Source organism: Eublepharis macularius, chromosome 4 (assembly GCF_028583425.1).
Source record: "Eublepharis macularius isolate TG4126 chromosome 4, MPM_Emac_v1.0, whole genome shotgun sequence".
Lineage (NCBI taxonomy): Eukaryota > Metazoa > Chordata > Lepidosauria > Squamata > Eublepharidae > Eublepharis > Eublepharis macularius.
This window is the reverse complement of record NC_072793.1, coordinates 107,167,895-107,193,465: the sequence shown is the minus strand read 5'-3', so window position 1 is coordinate 107,193,465 and position 25,571 is coordinate 107,167,895. Positions and strand designations below refer to the sequence as shown.

The following is a 25,571-nucleotide window of genomic DNA, read 5'->3' as shown; positions in this document are numbered from 1 at the left end:
TGGCATCTTCAGAGGCGTAGCACCAAAAGACAGTCTTTTGGTGCTACGCCTCTGAAGATGCCAGCCACAGCTGCTGGCGAAACGTCAGGAACTACAATGCCAAGACCACGGCAATACAGCCCGGAAAACCCACAACAACCATCGTTCTCCGGCCGTGAAAGCCTTCGACAATACAATTATGTATTATCTCTGCATAAATTATTAGATTATATTTGTGATAAAACTGATGGTGTCTGGCTACAAATTATCATCATTGAAATAATGGTGACTGATTTTTGTTTACTCTTTTGCTTATATATCAAAGTATAAAATTAGTGTAATTAACAATAACAAGTAAAATAGTTAGAGGAAGGGGAAATCTGCTTATTATTTATTTACATCGTTTACAATCCACCTTCCTTGCCAAGACTCAAGGCAGATTACACAGCATAAGTAAATATGACTAATGGCTGTGACATTCAATAAATAATACAATTCATTAAGGATTGCCGAAGTTTGAAAAGAAGCAAAAAACTGATACAGAGCTGAAAACAATGTTCAGACAAAACATAATCCAATTAACATAACATATTAAGCGAATGCAGAACTATTCAGTAAGAGCATACTTACATCAACAGACAGTACATAGCAGTATAGTCTGCATTCCCTATCCCTTTACTAACATATTTCTCTGAAATTTCCTTACAGCACAATTTCCTTACAGTCCTATTATTTGTGCAAAAAAGTCCTCCTGAATAATCCAGTTTTGCATACTTTCCTGATCTCTTCAGGCAGGCCATTCAATAAGCTGGAAGCTAATGCAGAGGATGCACATGAACATGAAGCTGTTGAGTTTGCCCATTTATAGGTGACACCTGCAGAAGACCCTGTTCAGACAAGTGAAGCTGCTAAGGTGGAGCAGTCTCATAGCTGTGAGAGACAAAGGGCATGAAGGCCTTTTTAAGTCACAGCCAAATACTTGAATTGAGCTTGGTAACTGATGGGAAGCCAGTGGAGTGATTTCAGAATGGGAGTAATATGCATGCTTTGCCTAGCTCATGATAATAATTGAGCTGCAGTGTTATGCACCATTTGAGGTCTCCAAGTTGACTTCAACAGAAAACCAATGTAGAGTACATTAAAGTAGCCTTATCTTGATGTTACTGTGTCATGGATCCAGGTACCAGATGGCAAGGTAGGGGCCATCTTCCAGGCTAGACTGAGTTTAGAGAAGGCATTTTTGCAGTTGCATTTACTTGCTTCTCTATCAGCAGTGCTGGATCAAGTATAACCCCTCTTAGCCAAGCTTGCAAGGATCTATTGAACCTCATTGAAAGTCCTTCAAGATGTCCTTTAAGATCTCTGCCCAACCAACATTACTTCCACCTAGGTTCAGTTTCAGTTCTGTTCTCCTTTAGACATTTGACCACAGCTGTCAGGCATCAGCTTAAAGCCTCTACTCCATCATCAGGGGATTTGGATAGTGAGATATAGAATTGTGAGTCATCTACATATTAATTACATCCAATTTCAAAGCTACAAATAATTTCTACTAAAGGCTTTACGTAAAGGTTGAATAACATGGGGAATAAGATAGTTCCCAACAAGATAGTTCCCACCTTGAAGAAAGCTGGTCCCCAAACCAACCCTTTGAGTCCATCCCATGAGGAACAATTTAAACCAGTCCAAGGCACATCACCTGGTACCTATTTCTAACTTCAAAGACCTCAACAGGATGGCATGATCTACTGTATCAAAGGCTGCAGACAGATCCAGGAGAAGCAACAATGAAGCATGGCCTTTGTCTACAGTCAGATTGAGGATGTCCAGTAAAGCCGCCAGAACTGTCTCCGTCCACGTCTGAAACCAGACTGAAAAGGGGCCAGAGCACCACAGTTATCCAAGAAGACCTGGAGTTCATCTGCATCTGCTCTCTCAATCACTTTTTCATAGAAAAGGATGACTAAATACTGGGCAATAATTGGCCACATCATTTTTGTCTAGGGAGATTTAAAAAAAGTATTGGATAAATAACTGCCCTTGTCAATATCCATTATTGTAACTGGGTCAAAATGGTCCATAAATGGACCAGACAGTGTATTAAGTCTTTTTCTGCCTTGTCTATATTAAAGGCAGCTCAAAGTGTATATATGTGCTATTTTATCAGCAAAAAACTTTGCAAAAGTGTCACAGCTAGCTGTCTATTCCTGAGCCCGTAAAGGTTCAGATTTAGGAGTCAGAAGAATTCAGTTGGGATGGAATACAAATAATGAAAAGCATCTTATAATTAAGATTGACTGAAATTTATATTATACAACCCCTACATTTTATATAAAAGTTACACAATATTTGGTACTCTCTGCTTTTTTATAGTCATTATAGTCACATTCCTTTTCACTGCTAATGGACTGATCTAGTATTTAATGTAGTGTAAATTAAAGAAAGATTTCTCCAACACACACATACAATCTAGAAAAAGAAATATAAATTGTTGCTACATGTTACTGAGATTTAATGCTTGTTACTGAGATTTAATGCTAACTGCAGTTTCCTGAAAAACACAGGTGACTCCTATATAAAGATTTCCACAGCAAAGATATGTTTAAAAGTTCAGCAGTGTGTTAAGTATTTTTACAGTTTTAAAAATTCAGACGGAGGAGGCTGGATAGCCTAAAACTCTGCATGCATCTCATGAATGTTCTACTTTCCTTCTCTGAATACAGAGATCAATCTTGGGCTGCATGTTAAAGCCTCACTATTAAGGACCATTCTCTGGTATTACTTCAAGCTAAAACAAAAGACGTTTCAGGAGATACAATCATTGCTGCCTAGTTCCTTTTCCTGAGACCTTACAATAGCCCTCAGTTCGTTTCTTTTTCGCACATCTTTCTTTTATTTTTTTCTGCTGTCCCTTTACACTTACTTCATGCCTCATTGAATCCATTACAGTCTTTATATAGTCTGCTATTGAAAAAATTAATTTTCTGTGTGGAACTAGTGACTGAATCTTAACTGCTGGCAAGGCAAGCTTAACTCCTTCTGATAGAACTTCTGCAGCATTAGAAGGCAAAGGGTACAGAGATACTATTTCTGAACTTTATGAGAATGTGCAGATATTACACTTGTTAGCTTTACTGTGCTTGGAATTTTTCTAGTCCTTTCCCCTCTCCTAAACAGGTAGGCAAACTGAGGGGCAACTGGCAAGATAGTAATCTCAGCTGCAGAGATGTGATAACCTGCCATTCTCTGAATCTTATTCTAGGGTACAAACTGAGTTTGTAAATGTTATTGCCAGTTGTAGGAATACATTCAGGCGATGAATACACAGTTGCCAGATGCCTGTGTTTCTAAAAGCTAGAAGTACATTGTTTCTCACATATTTTTTATGGTAAGAAAAATGGCAGAAAGTCAAATTGTCCTTTTCAATCTTTGGTATCTTGAAGTCCAACAGGCAAAATATCAACATGCAAATGGTTCAGTAAAACATAACATAGAACAACTGTCAGGGGGTGGCAATATTCCAGGATCCAACTGGGAACTACTACAAGGCAAGGGAAAAGTTGACCTCTGCAGTTGATCAGCAGCATCTTTAGGGAGAGAAGTACCAGATACACTGACAGGCAAAGTGAAGTTTACCTTCTTTGCAAGAGGCTGGGAACAGCCAGAAGGCATGTAAGATTTGCAGTGATGCCTTTAAAGGGGCCTAGGATGGGACGAAACAGGAGGTCCCTGACTACACACTTGTGGCTGTACAGAAGAGGAACCAGAAAGAAGGGGAAGTGGGTATTTGCAAACCTTTCCTCTTTCCATCAGAAGCCAAATGAGTATTATCCCTGGATCGATGTGGATAGTTAGAAAATTATGTTTTGATATGGTTGAAGTAGTAGAACATGGTAGACAGAGATGGCTTGTGTGTAACAAGTATTTTTATGGGCACTGGTAATATTGAAAAGAGACACTGTAGGGGAATTCTCAAGAATAGTAGTATCTGCAACAGTAAGAAAAGCCATGGATCTAAATCTACATAGGGCCTCTGAATACAAAACACAGCAATGAAAAAGAACACTAGTGATGTGCATTCATTCATTAGCTAATAAAAACATGGTGAACTGGGGTACCTCCGAACCTACTTGCATTTTGCATCTCATGTATGTCCCCTAAAACACTAGCTCCCAGCATAAACATCTCTCTATGCAGATTAAGAGACGGCAGTAGTTTAGGAAGTTACAAGGTTTGTCACCAGTCTTGTCTCTATTTAACAGGAAAAGAGAGCCCAGACACCTTTTACACACACTGGGTCCCTTTTACACAAACTGGGTCCCTGTCTCTACCAGACCTCACCCAGACACTTCACAGAGCTGTTGGGGCTAGGAACTAAATACTGTTTTCTTTCCTTTCACGCTGTCACCATTTATTCCTATATATTAACAGAGGTTTTCCAGCTGTGTGTGCGCAAGTATTTCTTCCCCAGACAGCACCCATTAAGTCATCAGGGTTAACCAGAAACAAGGAGTTAACTTTTATCAAAGACTTAACAGAACATAGAAGTGGTTCATAAAAACATTAGGAACTTCAAAAAATGGAAGAAAGTTAACAGGTTATTAAGAACAGCTCAAACTCGGAATAACAGGAAGAACAGTGAGGTTGTTTAAGAAGTGCAGTAAGTAAGCATATAAAAATGTTTTAGGATGACGATGACAAAGCAGGAAGGGGCAAGACGTCCTCCTGTCCTCAGAGGAGAAAGACCCTTCACGGTAGTACATGTTGGAGGACTCGTCTTCCGAATGCTGCATCTGCAGAGTCGTAGCTATTTAGCCTGTAACGTTTAATGAAGGTGGAGATACTAGACCAAGTAGCTGCTCCGCAGACCTCCTTAACTGTGGCATCCTTGGAAAACATTGCATTAGTTGTGGTGATGTGAACTGAGTGTGCCATGATCCCGATGGGGACCTTGAGTCCCTGTGACTTATATGCTTCTGTGAAGCATGCTCTGAGAGTCCAACTGATGGATGTTCTGAATAACTTCTTTCCACTGTTGTTTGATTTCAGAGATATAAACATGTAGGTCATCATTCTGATTTTCTCAGTTCTGGATATAAAGACTTTTAAGGCGCATCTAATATCCAGGGTGTGCCATGTCTTTTCCCTGGGGTGGGAGGGGTTGGGGCAGAAGATGGGTAAGAATATTTCCTGACGCCGATGCAAGGTGGTGTTTACCTTTGGTACAAATGTAGGATCCAGCCTCAAGACCACCTTATCCTTGTGGAATATACAGAGGTTGGGCTAACTGACAGGACTCCCAATTCTGATATTCTTCTTACTGATGTTACTGTGGTAAGGAATATGGTCTTCATCTGCAGCCACTTGAACGGGATCTCATTAATGGGCTCGAAAGGAGGGCCAGTAAGGGTGGATAGAACGGTATGTAGTCTCCAGGTTGGAATCTTTGAGTATGCAAAAGATCCATTAGTGCTGCTCCCTTAAGAAACCTGTACACATGAGAGTGTTTGGAGATGCTGAAACCTTGGTAAGGTGGTAGTACTGTTGCCAGGGCAGCTGTTTTCATCACAGGGTGAGTGCCTGAAGCCCACTGGAGTGGCCATCCTTGAGAAAGAAGAGCATGGATTCCAGTTAGAGTTTGGCCGCATTTATGCCTCTTCTTCAGCACCACCAAACAAAGACCTTCCATGTGGTGTAATAGACCCTGGTGGTAGACGATTGTCTAGATGCTAGTAGGGTGTTGATCACCTGCTGTGATTATTCCAGCTGCATGAAGTGCTTCCATTCAACCTCCAGGCGGTCAAGTGGAGCCATTCCAGGTGTGGGTGCCACACTGGTCCCTGATGGCGCATGTCCGGGGAGACTGGGAGCTTCAATGGTGGAAGTGTTAACCACTGAAGGAGAGTCAAGAACCACAGGTGTCTGGGCCAGTATGGGGCTACGACTATGATGTCTGCTCTCTGCTCGTTGATCTTTCTCAGTAGTTTTGGGATAACTGGAGTGGAAGGAAAGGCAGCTCCGTTGTGGATCTGTTCTCCAAGCAAGCACATTTTATACCTTGCACAACCATACCCACCGCCAAGAAACTAGCGGAGATATTTATGAAACACATTGTAAAGCTGCATTCTTTTCCCTCTAAGGTGATATCCGACCGCAGCGGACAGTTTATTGCCAGTTTCTGGAAAGAACTACTTCAATTAACTGGAATGGAGCAAGGAATCAGTTCAGCGTTCCACCCGCAAAGTGATGGACAATCAGAAAAAACTAATCAGATATTAGAGCAATTTCTTCGGTGTTATATTAATTTCCAACAAGATAATTGGGCGGAGCTTCTTCCTTTTGCCGAATATTCATATAACAACGCAGTCCACAGGTAAACAGGTGAAACCCCCTTTAAAATTGTGCACAGCTACAATGGAAAAGCTTTTCCCTTCGAGCTGCCACAAGGAAAACAGCCCGTGGGAGATCTACATCAATGGTGGACCGCCCTTAGCCAACAATGGACAGCTATACAAACAGCCTTAAATAAAGCAAAAGCAGATTACAAAAAATATGCAGACCGCCACCGTGCGAAAGAATGGGAATTACACCCAGGAGACAAAGTATACATCTCAACCAAAAACCTTCGAATAGACCAAGCCAGCAAAAAACTGGCTTTAAAATATTTAGGACCCTTTCCTATTAAGAGAGTAATCAACCAAGTAACTGTAGAAGTCGTTCTACCAAAAAACCTGCGCCACGTCCACCCATCGTTCCATGTGAGTCTATTAAAGAAAGCCCCCACACCAGACCAATGGCATTCCTCACCAACCAAGATGAGAAGCCCCATAAGCTTGGCTACGGTCATCAAGGAGGAAGATCTGGACTTGATTACGGCCAAGGCCCTTTCTTTGATCTTTGACGCCTTGGCCTTAGTCATGAATACACATTGACGTTTGGTGTCTATGATTACCCCGAGCTGCTTGAGTCTCTGAGAGGTGTTGAGGGAGCTTTTTTGAAGATTGATCTGAAAGCTGAACCACTGCAGATAACTGATGGTTGTTTGCAGATCCCTTCAAGCTTGTGGCTGAGAGCTGGAACAGATAAGAGGATCGTCCAGGTAAGAGTATGCGTGGATGCCTAGTTCTCATAGCTTGGCAACTGGGTGCATCAAAATATTTGAGAACACCCTTGAGGCAGTGGACAAACCGAAGGGGAGGGCCCAGAACTGAAGATGATCCCCTTTCACACAGAACCACAGAAACTTCCTGTGAGATGACAAAATGGGTACATGAAGATAGGCCTATCCAGGATAGCCCTCCTGTCTCCGTTTTGCTTGTGGAAGGTGCCCTGCTCTGCCCTTGGGACTGGTTCTATGGCCCTTATTTCATGAAGGTGTCGAATAGCGTCTTGTGTTCTCTGATATTTTTCTGATCTCGGGCAAAGGGGAGACAGGATAAAATGGTCTGGTAGGGTGTTTAAGAACTCCAGCAAATAGCCTGTGGAGACGACTTCTGAGGACCAATTGTCTGCTAAAGTCTCAAGCTACATGTGTGTGAACAGGAGAAGATGCTCCCCTACTGAAATTTGTTGGCAGTTATGCCTTGATGGATTTGGCATCTTGGGACACTCTGTCATTCCTCTGCAGGAATTGCTGGTGGTTGGAGACAAAACCTCCTCCTCTTGAAGACTAATGAAAGGAAGACCATATGGATCTCCTGTTGCTTCTGGAGAATCTGAGTAGTACTCTCTGGGAATGAAAGGAATGACGTGATGTGGACCTCCTGTCATTTCTATACGTCTTGGGAAATGCCTTCTTTTTGTCCTTTGTCTCTATCAGGATCTGGTCCAGTAACTCTCCAAACAGCTTATTGCCATGGGATAAGCAAGGTGATGGTCTTGGAGTGATAATCGGTCATATTATCACCCTCATCCAGAGAGATCATTAGTTGGCTACTGCCGAGGCCATAGCCCTGGAGACAGAGACATGGCATCCAGAGTCGTGCCAGCAATGAAGGAAGTGGCCTTGAGAACCCTGTTGGCCCCTTCCGTGAGGCCTTGGTTGTTGGGAGGAATGAGTTGCAACATCCTCCTTGACCACATGATGGATGCTCTGGTGACAGTGAACACAATGACAGATGCCCGTATGGTCATAGCTGTTGCTTTGTGTGCCTTTTTCAGGGCAAAGTCTGCCTTCTTGTCCAGGCTGTTATGAATCGAACCTTCCCCATGGGCGGAGAGGAAGCCAGAAGATTATAAGGGTGTCACTGAGGCATCGACAAGTGGTACCTGAAAAAACTGGTTTGTGAAAGATGGTAAGGAATACAAATTTCTGACCAGCCCTGGAGGAGATTTGTTAGACATGGGCTTGGTCCATTCTGCCTTTAGCTGCTTCTCAAAAAATTCAGGGAAAGAGAAGACTTTTCTGAGGTGTGAGATCTGGGGGGAAATTCTTTATTCCCTTTGGTCCTGGACTTGGGCTTAGAGGGGGAGGCAGTGGACTCATCCTTGGCCAAGCCTCCTGAAGGTCAGGGGCGGCCATGGTTTTACACAGTAAGTAATGGTAATCCTCCATCTTGAAAAATCTCATAGATTGATCATTGGCCCCTGTTTCCCCCTGTTCCTCATCAGAGAGGAAATCTTTGTCTTCTTTGCCTACAGAATCACCATCATCGTAAAGGGGAGAGCCCCAAGTAGATTGGTCATTCTCATAACAAATAGGATCTCCCATGGCAGTGGCCTCTCCCTATTTGGCTGGCTCAGATGGCAGCCCCTACTCCTCCTAGTCTGCCACCAATGTAGGCAATGGCTGGTGTGTTTGTGTGTGGCTCCTGTTCCTGCTTCCTTGCCCTCTTCCTCAACCATCTGCAATGTGGGTTTCAGCTTCCACTTCTCCTAGTCCACCCGCTCCTGTACCTTCTGTCTCATCCACCTGACTCCCTCTGTAGCAGGCAGCTGTTCCTTCCTTCACAAAAGTGGCAGCCATGTTATTGTAACATAGAACTGCAAGATTTTGGTATGTGCATGATAATGTTAGGTTTTACAGGTTTTCTCTCTCTCTTTTTTCTGTTTTTCTGTAACCCTGGCGGGTTCCCCAGATTTACAAAGAAATACTCCTATCTTTACCTGGCACCATTTTTGTGGGTATGGGGATACAGGGAAAAGTGAAATACCCCTACAAGTCCTTGCAGTTTCCTCACAATGCAACTGGGCCTGGCTCAGCTAACACCATGCAACTGGGCCATAGGGGAGAGGCTGCAGGATGGGAGGGAAAGGTGATGGGGCAAACAAAGGCAGATGGGAACCAAGAAAAGAGGGAGAGGCTATGGGTGGGCAGGCAGGGGAGGGAAAGAGGACATGGTGGGAAAGGGGAGAAATGAGATTCTCCCTCTAAGTCCTTATGGGTTCCCCACTTGTGACATCTAACAGCTCAGTCCAGCTATCCTGCCAACGTGGCACACCTGGGCTGAAACATTCTTTCTTCCAGTTATCTCATCAAGGCCATTCAGCCAAAACAGCAGTACTAATTAATTTCAGTTTGGAGGGGAGAGAAATGAGCACTGATGTGATAAGTCTGGAAGGTTCTTAGAAGCTGGGCATTCTATTGGGTAATACCAGGAGATAGAGCATTCAAAAATTTATCACTGGCACAGGGTCCCAGCTTGAGCTTCGAGGCTTTTCGGCTTTAGTTTCTATGCTTATGTTGATTCAGGTTGGTGAAGCCTTGTGCCATGTCTTACAGATCTGTGCAGAGCACCTACTGTAACCCTAGCTATAGGTCACTGGCCTGAAGCCCTGTGGCAACTCAAATAACTGTATGTTTGGAGTAGATTCCAGCTCAGCTCCAGATACTATCTGTAATAGCTAGACCAGACAGCTTTCTTGTTTTCATTGCTTTAGATCTGCCGAGACTTGTACTGGTTTTAATTTATACTGCTTCGTTAACTATTCAATAAAGTTTTTATTTTTCTTACAGAAGTCTGTTATTTTTAGTAAGATCACCTTGGAACCTGGAAGAGGTTGTTTGGTGGCCTTGCCAGGGTTTCTAAGGAAGTAAGAGTCAGAGGAGAGATGATAAACCCCTTGCCCCTCTCAGAGCTTAAGCCCTGCTAGGGAGGCAAGGGAACATCACAGATACCATCACTGATGGTATCAAAAACTACTGACTGGTCCACATGAATCAACAGATATGCACTCCCTCTAACCATCTACCAGCACCAGTCATCCAACAGGGTAATCAAGGCTGGTTAAGTCCCATAACTAGACTTGAAACCTAATTTGTGTTCTTCTCAACTAGTACATCTTCCTTCTATTACCTACACATCACGGTATCTTGTGAGCAAATTTTTTTTCATTTGACATGAAATTCTAAAAAATGTATGTGAACATTATAAGTGTCTGAACAGAAGTGTCTGAAACCAATTTTTTTGCCTACCAAGGCTTCCATTCAATTATTTTGTGTTTTCATCAATTTGTGACAGATGTCTTACAGAATAAGCCCTAAGGAATTCTATTAGAATCATGAACTGTGTATTATTATTAACATATTTATTAACATGTAAAATGAGTAGGTAATTAGAAAAGAAGCAGCCCCGTGGTGCAGAGTGGTAAGCTGCAGTACTGCAGTCCAAGCTCTGCTCACAACCTGAGTTCGATCCTGGCGGGAGCTGGGTTCAAGTAGCCGGCTCAAGATTGACTCAGTCTTCCATCCTTCCAAGGTCTGTAAAATGAGTACCCAGTTTCCTGGGGGTAAAGTGTAGATGACTGGGGAAGGCAATGGCAAACCACCCCGTAACAAAAACTCTGCCAAGAAAATGTCATGATGTGACGTCCCCCCAGTAACGACTCGGTGCTTGCACAGGGGACCACATTTACCTTTTAATTAGAAAAGACATTTTCATTCACTGCTCTGTGCTTGTTGCATTGCATGTGTCCTCATTTTTTATTTTATTTTTACTTTATTTTATTTTTTACATTCTTATTTCCATTATTGCGGACGTTCCAGAACTAATCTTGCATCCTAACAAACTTGATTGATTGACTGTTTCATGAGAATATTGTTTAGGTCACCATTAGAGATGGGCATGAACTAGAAAAAACAAAACGTGCGGTTCATGGTTCGTCGCATTTCATGAACCACGAACTTTCACAAAACTGCCCCAGTTCGTGAACTGGTTCATTTCGTTCGTGAAAACATCACATCCAGGTCAGCAAATCGTCACTTCCAGGTCACCAGAAGGTCACTTCCGGGCCAGCAGGAGGCCTGAGTCAGAAGAATGTCTGCAGAAAGTCCATCCCCTGTCACCTAGGAAACTGATTGATCAGCGCTAGGCTGTCTGTAGTGATGAACCAAACGAACCAGCCTAAAGTTCGTGGAGGTTCATCAGAAATGGGCTCTGATGAACCGACGGTTCACGAACCATGAACGAGCCCAGTTTGTGCCAAATTTTGGTTCGTATTTCAGTTCATGCCCATCTCTAGTCACCATATCATGCAACTGGTAGTCTCCTTCTGATTTGACACATGGGATAACAAATGGTAAACCCATCCCAAGATTCTTTCCACCAAGCCTGTACCTTTACTAAACTCTCTGAAGATACAACTTCTTAAAACACAAACAGATTTGTGATTCAAGAGTAGGAAACAACAAATACCAGCATAAAAATAGGGTGCTTGAACCCAATGGATACCTAATAGATTATCTAGCCTAATGTTATACTCCAGATACTCTTTTCCCATATTATTAGTTTATACTCATTTCCAAGCCCCTTATTCTTCATTAGTGTGATCTCCACATCCATTACTTCATTTTCTCCTCAACACAATTATCATCCCCAGAATCACTTTGGAATTAACCTCAGATAAAACAAGCTACCTGCCAATAAATCATAGAATCATAGGGTTGGAAGGGATCTCTAGGGTCTTCTAGTCCAACCTCTTGCACAATGCAGGAAATTCACAATTAACTCCTCCCCCCGACTGCCCCAGTGACCCCTGCTCCATGCCCAGAAGATGGCAAAACATGTCCAGAATCCCTAGCCAAACTGGCCTGTGGAAAATTGCTACCTGACCCCAATCAGCATTACCCAGGGCATGTAAGAAGGCCACAAGAACTAAGCACTGATGTAAGCCATTCTGTCCTCTCCTTCATGATCTGCCCAGGTTCACAGAATCAGCATTGCTGTCAGATGGCTATCTAGCCTCTACTTAAAAACCTCCACAGAAGGAGAGCCCACCACTTCCTGAGGAAGCATGTTCCACTGAGGGACCATTCTAACTGTCAGGAAGTTCTTCCTAATGTTTAGCCGAAAACTCTTTTGATTTAATTTCAAGCTGTTGGTTCTGGTCTGACCTTCTGGGGCAGCAGAAAACAACTCAGCGCCATCCTCTATATGACGGCCCTTCAAGTACTTGAAGATGGTTATCATATCACCTCTCAGTTGTCTCCTCTCCAGGCTAAACATTTCGAGTTCCTTCAACCTTTCCTCATAGGACTTGGTCTCCAGACCCCTCACCATCTTTGTTGCCCTCCTCTGGACACATTCCAGCTTGTCTATATTCTTCTTAAATTGTAGTGCCCAAAACTGAACACAATACTCTAAGTGAGGTCTAACCAGAGCAGAGTAGAGCGATACCATCACTTCTCATGATCTGGACACTATGCTTCTGTTGATACAGCCCAAAAACGCATTTGCCTTTTTAGAGTGAATCAGTGAATAGCTTAGACTATTCAGAGGCAGTTCTATGCTTGGTACATCTTGGCATTCCTAATTCCTTGTACCTGCTGCTCTGATAGTGGCAGCAAAGGGAGGCAAGCATTAGAGGAAACCACATTTCCCACAGTGTACAGGTACTGCCAAATCTATGTCCAGTGCACCCAATGTAGAGGAGAAGAGGACTTTTAAAATAATAGTTTTAATGCTTGTTATGTCATGGGGTGTTACTAATAATGTTTTTATACTTTGATTGCAGTCTAAATAAATAAATAATCTACAGTGAAGCAAAGTGAAGTATCAATAGGAAATGGAAATTGTTCATATTGCTGACTTTTTAAACAAGAAAAAAATTCGTATTTCCGTGATTTGAGTAATAGTGGTACCACAATAGTTCAAAGACCTGGATGAAAAAATAGCTCTGTCCCTCAAATTGTCAATGTTATAGTGTGTTCTTCTCCTGAAATATTAATCAGAGAACATGGAAGAAGTCTGATACAATATAAACATAAACAGCTGTAAACTATGTAATGCATCTCACATCTCACCTTCAGTGTCTCACACACACCTCTCCTTACCTCTAGAAGTGCACTGGAGGCATTTGACTGGAGTGCTTAATTAATACCAAGTTTAGTTCAAGAGCCTTCTACCAAGGTCAGTGACCAAATAAAGTAAAAATATATGAGCGGCCCCTGAGTAAGTGCAGTGTATCGTTTTATCACTACTGAATCTCCCTATGCTAGGGACTGAAAGAGAGGCTTTCAGATCAGAAAACAGAGTTTTCAGGCATACGTCAGTCATGACATCTTTTCCCCCTCTAGAAATCAAGCACAGCAAAATTAATACAGGATTCTATTATTATTTTCTTCAAAAACATTTCCCAAATGATAAAGTCAGTAATTAAAATAAGTATTGCAAGAATTGTGAATCAAGCTACAATTTTTCTGTAATTTACTAAAAAAAAGAAAAATAATAAATTAGGAAGAATTGAAACTTAGATAAGAGTATCTCTCAGAAGAAGATATTAGTTAAGTTTTACTAGGCATAACCTGTTTTCCTAAAATCAAAATGCGATCAAAACTCACTTCCTCTGCAAGTTAAACTGAACAGATTTATAAAATAACATTAAGAGTAGAACCTTTATATAGACTATAATTAACATAAATTTGTTTTATTAATATGTAAATGTAATCAATTTAAATTAAAAGTTGATGTGAATGTAAAAATATTCACGTCCTTACAATCTGAGCTACTGCTATTGTTATTACTCAAACCTCTCATCTGCTAGAGAAGGCGGCAACATAAAGGAGTGACCTGAATACTACGCATTGTTTCAGCAATGTATATTGTCATGGATTATGAAGCACAATATACACCAGAACTCTCACAGCAGTGCTCATTTCTCCCCGTCCCAGTACTGAAATTAATTAGGGTCGCTCTCCTGGCTGAATGGTCTTGAACATCTCTGTCCAGATGCACCAGGATGGTAGGACTGAGCTATTAATTGTCCTTGTTAACCCTCAATGAAACAGGGCTCTCTTGCATGACAGCCTTATATAAAGGCACATTTTCTAGCAGCACACTTCATCCACAGGTTTATACAAGGAAAGGTATGCTTACAAGTTTGTTGGTCTCAAGCCATGAAATCTTTTAAACATCAACCCCAGGACTTTGAATTGGGTCCATAAACCAATATGGTCAGTACAGATATTATGTATTTAAACAGTCCAGAATAGATATTGTGTATTTATACCAGCTAGCCACCATTAAAAGATGGACTGCTGAATTCTGCGCTAGTTTCCAAGTCGTCTTCAAAAGTAGACCCACACAGAGCACATTACAGTACTCTAGTCTTGAGATTATAGTGACATGAATCAATGTGGCCAGATCAGCTGAAACCAGTATAGAAGAGGCTCAAATAAAACGATTAGAAAAGGTATACAACTATTAGAAAAGGCATAAACAAGTCCAGGCAATAGACAGCAAGAAGACATAGTATACAATTCTGCATTTTTCTGCAGTGCCTCTGGCTACACCAAGAAAAGAACAGTATGCTAGGCCATAACACGGCACCTCCAAACCATCTACTCCTTTCCCTGAGACAGCCAGCAACCCAAAGTGCAAATTTCTCCTGTCAGAAAAAGAAGTAACTTCCATATGACTTGGAATTTCATCTATTTGTTCATGTAGTAATAACCAGGAAGTAGGATGTCTGGCAACAGTATTGGGAGGAAGGGTTAAGGCTGGATTTTTATCTTAATAGCAACTCCCTCCCACACATGATCAATTTTACTGAGTCATATTTCAATAGCAATTTTTGAAATAACATGTGGTCCACTGTTTTAAAAAGTCAAAAATTCCCAGAGGTACTTGAAAATATTTTCAATATCCCAATTTTGAGCCAAGTCCATATATGGGATATCTTACTATCTCTTCCATTTGGCTGAGGACAAGTATAGGACCAGTACTGTGTAATCCACATAGCTGATTTCTGTTCATTAAGAAGCTGTTTTGTCATAGAAGAAAGGGCATTTCTCCTTACCTAGGTTTTTCAACTGAATGCTAGAGCAATCCAAAATTGATACTCAAATTCACTAGTTCTGAATTTGAGAAATGCACTGAATTCTGTGTAACTTCACTGATGGATCTCTGTGAATCTCATCTACATATAAAGAACTCCACTTTAACAATAACACAGCAAATCTGAGAACGGCCCTAAGGGCTCCCGTGGTTTTCAAGGTTTTTCAGTCTCCCTGCAGTTGCCCTGATCCCTGTACATATTCAATATCAAAGATAATATCACTTTCCTTCCTATTTATCAAAATAGGTTTCTTTTTCATTAATGTTAATTAGTTTGGCATAAGGCAAGTTTAGAATCCAGCTTTCTCTTTGATTATTTTTCCATCTGAAATTGCTTTCTGTAACAGAGAAAGATACAGGAGTGGAGCAGGGAACAAAGCCCATTGTGAGAAAAAAATACAATGGGCTCTAGAAAGGGGAGGGTGGGCAGGCGGGCATTGCCTTCTCCTCCACTCCTGATCCCAGCTGGGTGAAGGAGGGTGGGCATTGCCACCTGCTCTGCACCTGATCCCATAAGAGTTATAAGATAACAGCCTACAGAGGTGAAGTCTTACAGATCTAACGTTTTTAAAGTGCACTGTGTAGCAAGCTTGATTATCAAAAATACTCCATTTTTTATTATCAAAAATACTCTAATTATATATAAAGTGCTGGGTGCTCAGATGGATTACAACCATGAATATAAACATTCAAAGACAGCAATCGTATTCAGCTCCAAATATGCGTAGCTACAATTCACTTTTCCAAACCCATACTGGGAACCCAGATACAAGGTCAGAATACGATTGCCATCTTTGAACGCTTTTGAAAAAGCTTTCCCAAAACAGAACAGCTAGCACCCTGTTGAGCGTTTCTTGGGGGCCATGGAATTCTTCCCTGCGAGTCCTGTGTCTCTTCCTGTGGTTTCTCCCACCTGGGAGGTGGCTGCTGTGTCAGCTCTTGCCACTTAGGTTGGATCTGCAGTTGTTAAGAAGTAGGAAGAGAGAGCACCCTCCGGTTCTGAATCTTTTAAGGAAGGATTTTTTTGGTGACACTGAGACTTGCAGGCAGCTAGAGCAAAACTGTTTCTTTTGAATGAGAAATTTACATATGTTTATTAATGTATTGCTATATATATCAGTTTTGGATGTGAACGAAGCATTTATATTCACGGTTGTAATCCGTCTGAGCACCCAGCACTTTATATATAAATAGAGCATTTTTGATAATCAAAAAATAGAGTATTATGGATAATCAAGCTTGCTGCACGGTACACTTTAAGAACGTTAGGTCTGTAAGACTTCACCGCTGTAGGTCATTATCTTTCATTGCACCTGATCCCAGCTGGGTGAAGGGGAACTGGAACTGCCACCTGCTCCATGCCTGATCCCGGCCAGGTGAAGGAGGGGGCAGGCATAGCCACTTGCTCCACTTCTGATTCAGACCACGTAAAGGTGGAGGGGCAGGCATTGCCACCTGCTGGTTGCCTGATCCAGGCCGGGTGAAGGGGGGAGGGCATTGCCACCTGCTCCGTGACATGTCCCGGTGGGTGAAGTAGGGGCAGGCATTGTCTCCTGCTCCTGCTCCTGGCTGGGTGAAGGCAGGGACGAGTATTGCCTCCTGCTCCGCTCCTGAACCCAGCCGGGTGAAGGCAAGGGCAGGCATTGCCACCTGCTCTACTCCTCATCCCAGAAGGGTGAAGACAGGGGGGGGGCATTGCATCCTGCTGTGCTCCTGATCTTGGCTGGGTAAAGGCGGGGGCGAGCATTGCCTCCTGCTCCACTCCTGAACCCAGCCGGGTGAAGGCAAGGGCAGGCATTGCCACCTGCTCTGCTCCTCATCCCAGAAGGGTGAAGGCAGGGGGGTGGGGGGCACTGCATCCTGCTCTGCTCCTGATCCTGGCTGGGTGAAGGCAGGGGCAAGCATTGCCTCCTGCTCCACTCCTGAACCCAGCCGGGTGAAGGCAAGGGCAGGCATTGCCACCTGCTCCGCTCCTCATCCCAGAAGGGTGAAGGCAGGGGGGATGGGCATTGCATCCTGCTATGCTCCTGCTCCCAGCCTGGGCTTTCTGCCATAGCAGTGCCCTCTGGAGGTGCACCAGGATAAGAGGCAAGTTGTCTGAAACACGGTTTTCCTGTTATATAGAAAGATGGATGGATGAAAGAATAAAAGTAAAGATATGAAACTTTCTCCCTGAGGGTATTTAAGTACTTTCCATGCCAATTTATGACTGATCCCCTTCCATGAAAGGATTATTATCCCTTAGTTCTATAGACCTATATATGAGGGCTTTCCCTCCTCATCCACTGGCAGTTTAACTTGATGCATTAATGAAACATACATCTTTGGCAGGGCCAGATTGAGGGGGGCAGGGGGTAGTCTGCCCCCGGTGCCACCAAGGAGGGGGCACTGGGTGCAGCTGCCAGCTGCCAGGAGCGCGCGGGCGGCAGCGCAAGCAGTCTTCCAGCCCCCCACGCTGCCTTTTGCCTGCCCCACAGGATAGGGGGCGTCTGGCTTGCTGCGCGCCTCCTGTCCTGTGGGGCAGGCAAAATGCAGCGCAGGGGGCTGGGAGGCCACCCACGCCATTCACCTGCCCTGCAGGACAGGGTGTGGCCAGCAACCCTACCGGGCAGGCAAATGATGCGGGTGGCTTCCCAGTCCCCCATGCTGCCTCCACCAACTCTGCGGCACACCAGGGCACCCAGCTTGCTGCGCAGGCGGCACGCACCGCCCTGCATGATGATGTCACTGAAGTGATGTCATAACGCAATGCCGGGAGGTGTCAGGCTTGGGTTGCCCTGGGCGCCAGCAACCCTAGATCAGGCCCTGATCTTTGGGCAAAGCAAAAGCATTCATTCATATCATGCCCTTTTCATATACAAGCAGAAAATTTCTCCATTGTTCCTAGTGCCCTCAATCATAGGGACGCCTACACATTCCTAACTTTAGAACTTTTAATATCTCCTCTTAATCTTCTCCTTGCAAGCTTTCTAGTAAAGATTAGGCCTCCTACAGGTACAAGTGCTTTAATGCTCAAAGTTATAATAATGCTTTCCCCTTTCTAGCTAGTTAACCCCCCCTGCCTTTCAGAATATCCTAGATACAGGGAAATGTGATATCTCAACCAATGTCACATTTTTAAAATATAACTTAGTGAAGTTCATGTCATTCTGACAAGCAAGGAATATGTGAAGGGGGGCTGAATATTGCTTGGAGGTGCAAATAATAATGGCTGGACTTTCCACTACCACTCAAGAGTGTTAGACAGCCATTGTATATTACCTACTTCTTCTCCGTAGGAAGAAATTCATTTACATGGCAGAAAACAATGAGCATGTGTTTCCCAGGCATTTCTAACATAGAAGCTCTTGTAGTCATTACAGTGTCTAGAGTACATGCAGATCCTCCTTTACAACTTTACCTCAAATTAAAGCCTGCTTCTTTGTTCAACAAAACTGAATGAAATTCAGTGAAAAGTGAGCTGACCACTATCTGTATAGCATTGCTAGGATTCCGTTTGTTGGTCACATTACAATGTGACAAAACTGCCATTTCTGTATATAAATATATGTGTGGGGAAGAGAAACACAGAGAGAAAGAAATGTCCAACGTTCCTTCTTAAATTAAAAATTCAAGGAAGACATAAATGGTGTCTTCCCCATGTTAACATTATTCATTTAAAATAAAAAAATCTTAAAATAGTGTATAAAAAATCATCAACGAATTTGATCATCAAATACAAGGACAGTTGTGCAAATATAATCACAGTATCAAATGTAAATGTAATGATAATTAACAATATAATTGTTCTAAAAGATTATACCCAGGGTAGGGGTGGTGATGTCCAGTGCAAAGGCTATTCCACTTTCTTCCCCCATTACTACATAAATATGTATATGTGAGACAGAGAGAAAATACTTGGATGGTCTGGACTGTCAATTCTAACATTTCAATCCTAAACATAGTTACTAGCTGCAGCTGTACCGAGTTCAATAGAAATTGTTTCTGAGTAAGTGCGCTTAGGAATGCAATGCACTCAACTTTCATTTAAATACATAATCACAAAATATTGTAGCCTTCCCTAATATACTGAACTATTACTCTTACCTTGCCAGTTGACTTTGTTCCTTTCCAAATGCAAAAATAGCAGATAGTCCATGCGGCCAGAAGACATAATGCTAGCTCCCACCGGAGTTCCCCAATGTGTTCAATTCCATCTGAAATAGCCAATACCCTCCGCCTAGAAAAAATAACCATAAGTTGCTACAACGTTTTCAGAACAAAGCAGACTATAACTGTAGAACATTCAACACAAATCTGGTCTTTATAAATTTGTCAGGCTGCTAAGCAAGGCACTGATTCCTACCTTTCATTATACGTTAGTGTTGTGAATAGCCCAAAAGTGAGACGTACTGTTAAAATAAGAAAACGTAACAAACTATATATAATCACTTTACTGTAGCACATATAGGAGTGAACACCTACAGATATTAAATGTTTGACAATTTTGAATCCAGACAGGGGGAAACTTTTTTTTCCTTTTGGGGTGTGTATATCTATATCTATATCTATATCCATATCTATATCTATATACGGAATTTAAAAGTATAAACGTCTTTGTTTTCTAGGGAAAAAAATCAAATTTCAAATAAACCCTTATGAAACTCTTATGAAAGAGTTGCAAACCCCTGCACCCTATGCAACCAGCAGAGACATTTCCAGGTTTTGGGGGTCCCTGGGTAGAAAGTGGTCAGAGCCCCCGCCATGCCCACTACTAGGCTCCCCTTATTGCCCTCCCTCCCATGTGCTCCCACCTGCCTCTGCATCCTTCCTTTGCCCATTTGCAAGCTCTCCCACCACCTGCAGCCACAGCTACACACAGGTGCAGGTAAAAGAAGCAGATAAATTATCCAACTTGATTAGAACCACATAATGGGTTTTAATGTTTGTATTTTATTATATTTTATTGGTTCTTAATATTTATATTTATATTTTAATATTGTATTATCTGTTCTAATGTTTGTATTTATATTATTTTAATATTGTGTTAAAATTCTCCTAAAGTAAAAAATCACAAATATCACTGTAACAAGAAGAGATGTTAGGAAGGTGGATAGAAACTTGTCAGTTAAAACAAGCAGAATGCACAGAAGCATCTACAATGAAGTTCATGCATCTTTTATTACTGTTGAGTTTCTTTGCAGGGGGTGGGGGGTGGGGACAAGAGAGTCAGTGATGAAAGGCAGCTGCAGTTCCTGAGGTTCCTCCTCTGAACAACTGACAGTATATGTTGCAGACTGCAGAGAGAGGAGCACCTCAAGGCATGACTGGTGATTGGAATGGCAGAAGTTGGGCAAGATGGATAGGTTTAAATGAAGGCAATGATACAATTCATGATTTATAAACACCAAGAATATTGCTAATTTAGATAATTTAAATCAAGTTTATAACTTCCTAATCATTTTCTCTAAACAAAATACATATTATTGGCTGCGGAAATAATGCAGCATTTGTTCTATATACAATACGATTGTGCACCCTGCCTACTTTCCAATCACGATGTTTATTTTTGCTACAAGTTTTTCTATTTAGTTTTCTCTAACAAGGTCATATACTTCCAGATTTATGGGCCCCAAACATTTCAAAAACAAAGGCAAAAGCAAGTGCATGTACTCAGAGGGCAGAACAGCGCTTCTTGATGATGCAGAATGCAAATATATGTGCTATTTGATCTACAGATATCATATACTCACAAGGACTTCTTTTTTGTTATATACTGCAGCAATTTCCACCAATTCTCCCTCAGGACATGCCCCCCCCCCCAAAGGTGCCAGTACTCAGTACCAATGAGTTACACCACACACACATAAGCGCACGCGCGCATGCGCGCGCACACGCACATGCACGCGCGCGCGCACACACACACACACACACACACACACACACACACACAAAGCTCAGTTCATAAACCAGACTCACCTTTTAGTCTTCATGGTTTTGTATTTTAATGACCAGTTTTCTAATTTTTGCTCTTACAAAACCTAATCCTAAACTCTTCATAGTTTGTCATAAAATTATGACAAATGGTATGACAAAATAGGTGTACCATATAAATAAATAAATATCGGGAAACCTTGGTTTTCATCACAAAACCTAAAGCTAACCTCTAACCCTAATCCATCCTCCCCAATTTCTCATAATTTCATTATTGCTTTAAAAACCTCAATTTAATTGAATTTCAGAGACAATACAGGAAGCAACTGGTTAAGAAATGAATTCATTCTCCACTACAGAACTGTGTAAAGTTAACATATAAAAAAACAATGACAAGAACTTCATGCACATGCATTTTTATGTTATACAACAGAGATAAACAGAAGTAATTCCAGCGCCTCCTCTCCTGGGAAACAGCCATAAGAGTTGGCAGAATGTTGGGGGAGTAGGGCACCAGGTCCCCCCAGGTGCCATCCTGTGGTCGCACGTGCACTTCCAGCCTGTTCAATGACATCACTTCTAGGAAGTGATGTCATTGCACAGGCTGGGGACCACCCTGGGAGCACACTTGCACTCTGCAGCAGCTGAAATCGGGCTAATTTGGGCCTAATTGGGGCCAGATTGGCCCCAATCAGGCCGCTGCAGAGCACTGCTGTGTTCCGCAGAGGCCCAATCCGGGCCCAGATAGGCCCGCTGCAGCACACAGGAGTGTGCTTCATGGCCAGGAAGTACACCCCAGGAGGCATGTTCCCCTCTCACAACCAGGTAAGCAGGGGCAGGAGGTGGGAGCAGGAGATGACAGTTGTGCGAGTGGGACAGGTGGGAGCGGGAGTGACAGTTGCAAGTCCATTCAAAGGCAGTTACTGGGAGAAGAGTTTTGCAGCTGCTCAAAGAGGCAGTAGAGAGATTGCTGGCTGTTGACATCTGTTATAATACATAGTAACCATTCCCTGTTTAACTCATTCACTCCTATGATATAAATAAAAGCTATTCTTCATACCGTTTTAACCCTGGATGGCATGAAATTGTTGGCTGAGGGGAAATAAAAGAAACAAACAAAACTCAAACACCTGGTCACAACAAATGGGCCAAACTTATTAAATAGTAGCAGCGTATATATGGGAAGTAAACTCTAAGTTCCCTTTCCCCAATGGCCCTGGGTAGTAGATGGGTGAGAGAAAGTAAATATAGGGACCAGGCTACCTGTCTGGTGGAGCCCCTGAAAAGATGGGAGAGAGGACCCAGTGTGGATTCGGGTCAGAGTTCTCTATCTTATATATAGAGGTTTAGACAGGTGGTGTGTTGTGAAGGCCTTTAACTGCGTGTTAAGCCCCAAACTGGTACAAGAGGTTTATGGTGGGTGGTGGTATAAAAAGGGAGTCACAACAATGTTCTGATATGAAATTATAAATATGCTTTGAACATCTGAGGAACACTGAGAGACATTACAATAAAATAATTACTGAAAACATTAGGTAAAAGAATGAAATTTCTTGGCTCCGTGGTGCCTAGTATTTTCAATAAAAACTTTATTATAGTTGTTAAAGGATTTTTTGGGACCCCTCTTCAAAATCCCATGTGTGAGCATTCATTCAGGCAAAAACACACACAAGGCAAACTTGCCTCAGTAGCAAATTCTTTCTCTTACTATGCTGAGAATCAGCTGCAGGGCAGTGTGAACTCATAATAAGAAAGTTTCCAGCAGCATTAAACTTCCTTTTGTCTTCATTCCATAACTAAGATTTCAGCCTTGGAAGTGTTAATTCTCAGAAGTGTTTCAAACTCATAATAAAATATGGCTCCAGCATTTGAGGTGTATTATAGTGTTATATGACTGACCTGTCACTCAAGCCTGTATGGTGCCATATATTCAGGGAATTGTTATTCTGAAGAGATGTTCGTATTAACCTTTTTGATCTTTTATTTTGTAAACAATTAGTGCTAAGATATATAAGATTTTCTGATGCAACTGTTCTTTATGCATACGAGCTAGAGAGAGAATATATGCATCTGAGCTTTGAAATAATAAAACTCACATTTCTTTATAAGTCACTGTTTGGTGTCTTAATTGCTTGAGGGTATTGGCTGAAAGGGAAAATAAATTGGCAAGCAGAGTACTTTGAAATAAATTCCATTTCAGTAGTGTCTCTGCACAATTCTCTGTAGAAGTTTTTTGAGCCCTAGTTTGCAGACAGGGGAGAAAGCAAGGGCAAGGGGATGTTCACCTCACAACATGCATCCCCTGACTCTAATCTCAATTTACTGATTTAAGAAGCTGTTAGGTGTTCAAACAAGTCATGTTACCTTCTTCCTTCTGTCCCCCCACCCCTTGACATGCAGTATTCTGTTACAGTATGTTCAGTGCTTGTTGGTTGCAACTAACCCCTTCTTGCTCTCATTTGCTCCTACTGCTATCTCCATCTCAACACTGGCTGTTTCCACATGCTGTTAAAGAGACAGTCTACTTACTGAAAGCTGGTGGTTTTTTTTCACAGATTCCAGATGCCTCCGTCTCTTTAACAGCATGTGGAAACGGCCACTGTCTCAAACTTTCAAGAGAAAATCCCAGCAACTGCACAAGCATTCAGAATCAAACATGTTAAAACTGGCAGTTCAGCATTATTTACATAGAGATCTTCATCAAGAATAAGAGCCAACTGAAGCTCCTAAATCGTTACTGCATATAAAGATTTTAGACAAGGCAGGAAATTTACACCATCTAAGGTTTTAGTCTTCCTGTTCTTTGCAAAGATGCATGTCACCAATAATTCTGAATTATATTCAAATACATTCAAAATAGCACTCAAAGTTTTCTATTAGTTTCCAAGAGAAAATCTTTGCTTTGCTCTCTCTTTAAGGCAGACGGCATTTCCATTCCATACTGCATAGATAACTGCCCCAATCTCCTATTCCTGAGCACTGATACCAGTCACACCAGCGATCAGGCAAATGAGACACACTTCTATTTGTTTTATGAGACTGAAAGCTTTACCTTCCCCAAGGCCTTGGGTTTCCAATCTCCAGGTTTGTTCTGGGCTGCACCCATGCCTAAGTCAAGAATTCTAGACTCAGCTTAAAAAAAATTATGATTTATTAGTTTACGGAGTGTTTGCAAAAGCATTAATCACTCACACACATGCAATTTTAAAACAAGAAAAGCTTTAATGTTGCTATCTAAAACTCTGCCTATCTAAAACTTTAGAGCTTGCTACCTTAAACATCTCTGGTTGTCAACCTTTTGTTGTTCATCTTACCCATCTGGTAGAATGTGCACCCTCTCCATGCCTAGATGGTCTGGCATGGGGGCATGCTACAGTGGGAAAAAAACAGTGACGGTTTTTTTGAGGGTGAGCTGAGGAGCCATCTTTTCTAGAACTCAGTGCATCACTCAAGAGCCAATCAGGGCCAAGCTATTAATCAGCATTACAGCTTTGAGAGCATCAAGAGAGGACGAATAGAGGTTCTCTGAGACAGTCTCCCATGGTTGAATCACTGGGGAATTCAGAGACTGCTTGCTGGTGTTGATTAGGTTAGCAAGCACATTTCAGTGTAAGCCAGAGCCTGCAATCATTCACAACACTAAACCAAAGTCCAGTCATTCTTACTAAAATCCTAGCCTTAACTGGCTACTTCCATACACGTACCTTCACTGGCATGAAGTACAAAAAAATGCAATGTATAACGTACATTGTGAAATAAACTCTGCATGAAAAGAATACACAGAAGAAAGAGAAAGGAAACAAATACAGGATCTAGCAGTGATTTTCTCACCAGGCACAACATAGCTTTGCATGATCTCTTCCCCTCAGCTTCCCTGCTGAGACTCTGGCCCAGAGTCATAATAGCAACTTAGCCAGTTCTATTCTTAGAAATCCAAGGCAATATGCCCAGGATGCCCATTATATACTTTTTGACACCCAAAAATTACTTTTCTCATCATTTTTACAGGTGAAATAGATCAGAGGGGAAGTCTGATTTTCAGGCTTTTCAGAGTAAATATGACTATCCATAGTGCCAAAGCAGTGTGGTTTGGTGCACTGAAATGAAATATGAAACAAAGGTTTTTGTGATAAAGTAATTTGTCATCACTCGGTATATTTACATGAATAGTTAGACATCTTTCACAGGGACATGAAAGGACCAGGAAAATGACCTCTACCAATAATTTAAAGTCCCAAATTAACTAGCTCATTCAAAATGAACACATGCTTCTGGAGAAGCTGTCCAGGAAGTAAAATTTGATTATATGCAATCAGAAAATCAGGCAGTACAGAGGTATATAGGCCCTGTGTCAACGCTCAGCATGGCTGAATATCTTCAGGCCCTCCCACACACCAGCAAAAGTCC

General features: G+C 42.1%; 1 protein-coding gene across 1 annotated transcript in view; it reads right to left on the bottom strand.

Moving 5' to 3' along the window:
• Positions 1–25,571, bottom strand: part of SLC6A11 (solute carrier family 6 member 11) — a 184,891-nt gene that overhangs the window by 127,980 nt on the left and 31,340 nt on the right. The window contains exon 6 of the mRNA XM_054976982.1: positions 19,338–19,470. Within this exon, the coding sequence (XP_054832957.1) occupies positions 19,338–19,470 (133 nt within the window). The remainder of the gene's footprint in view (positions 1–19,337; positions 19,471–25,571) is intronic.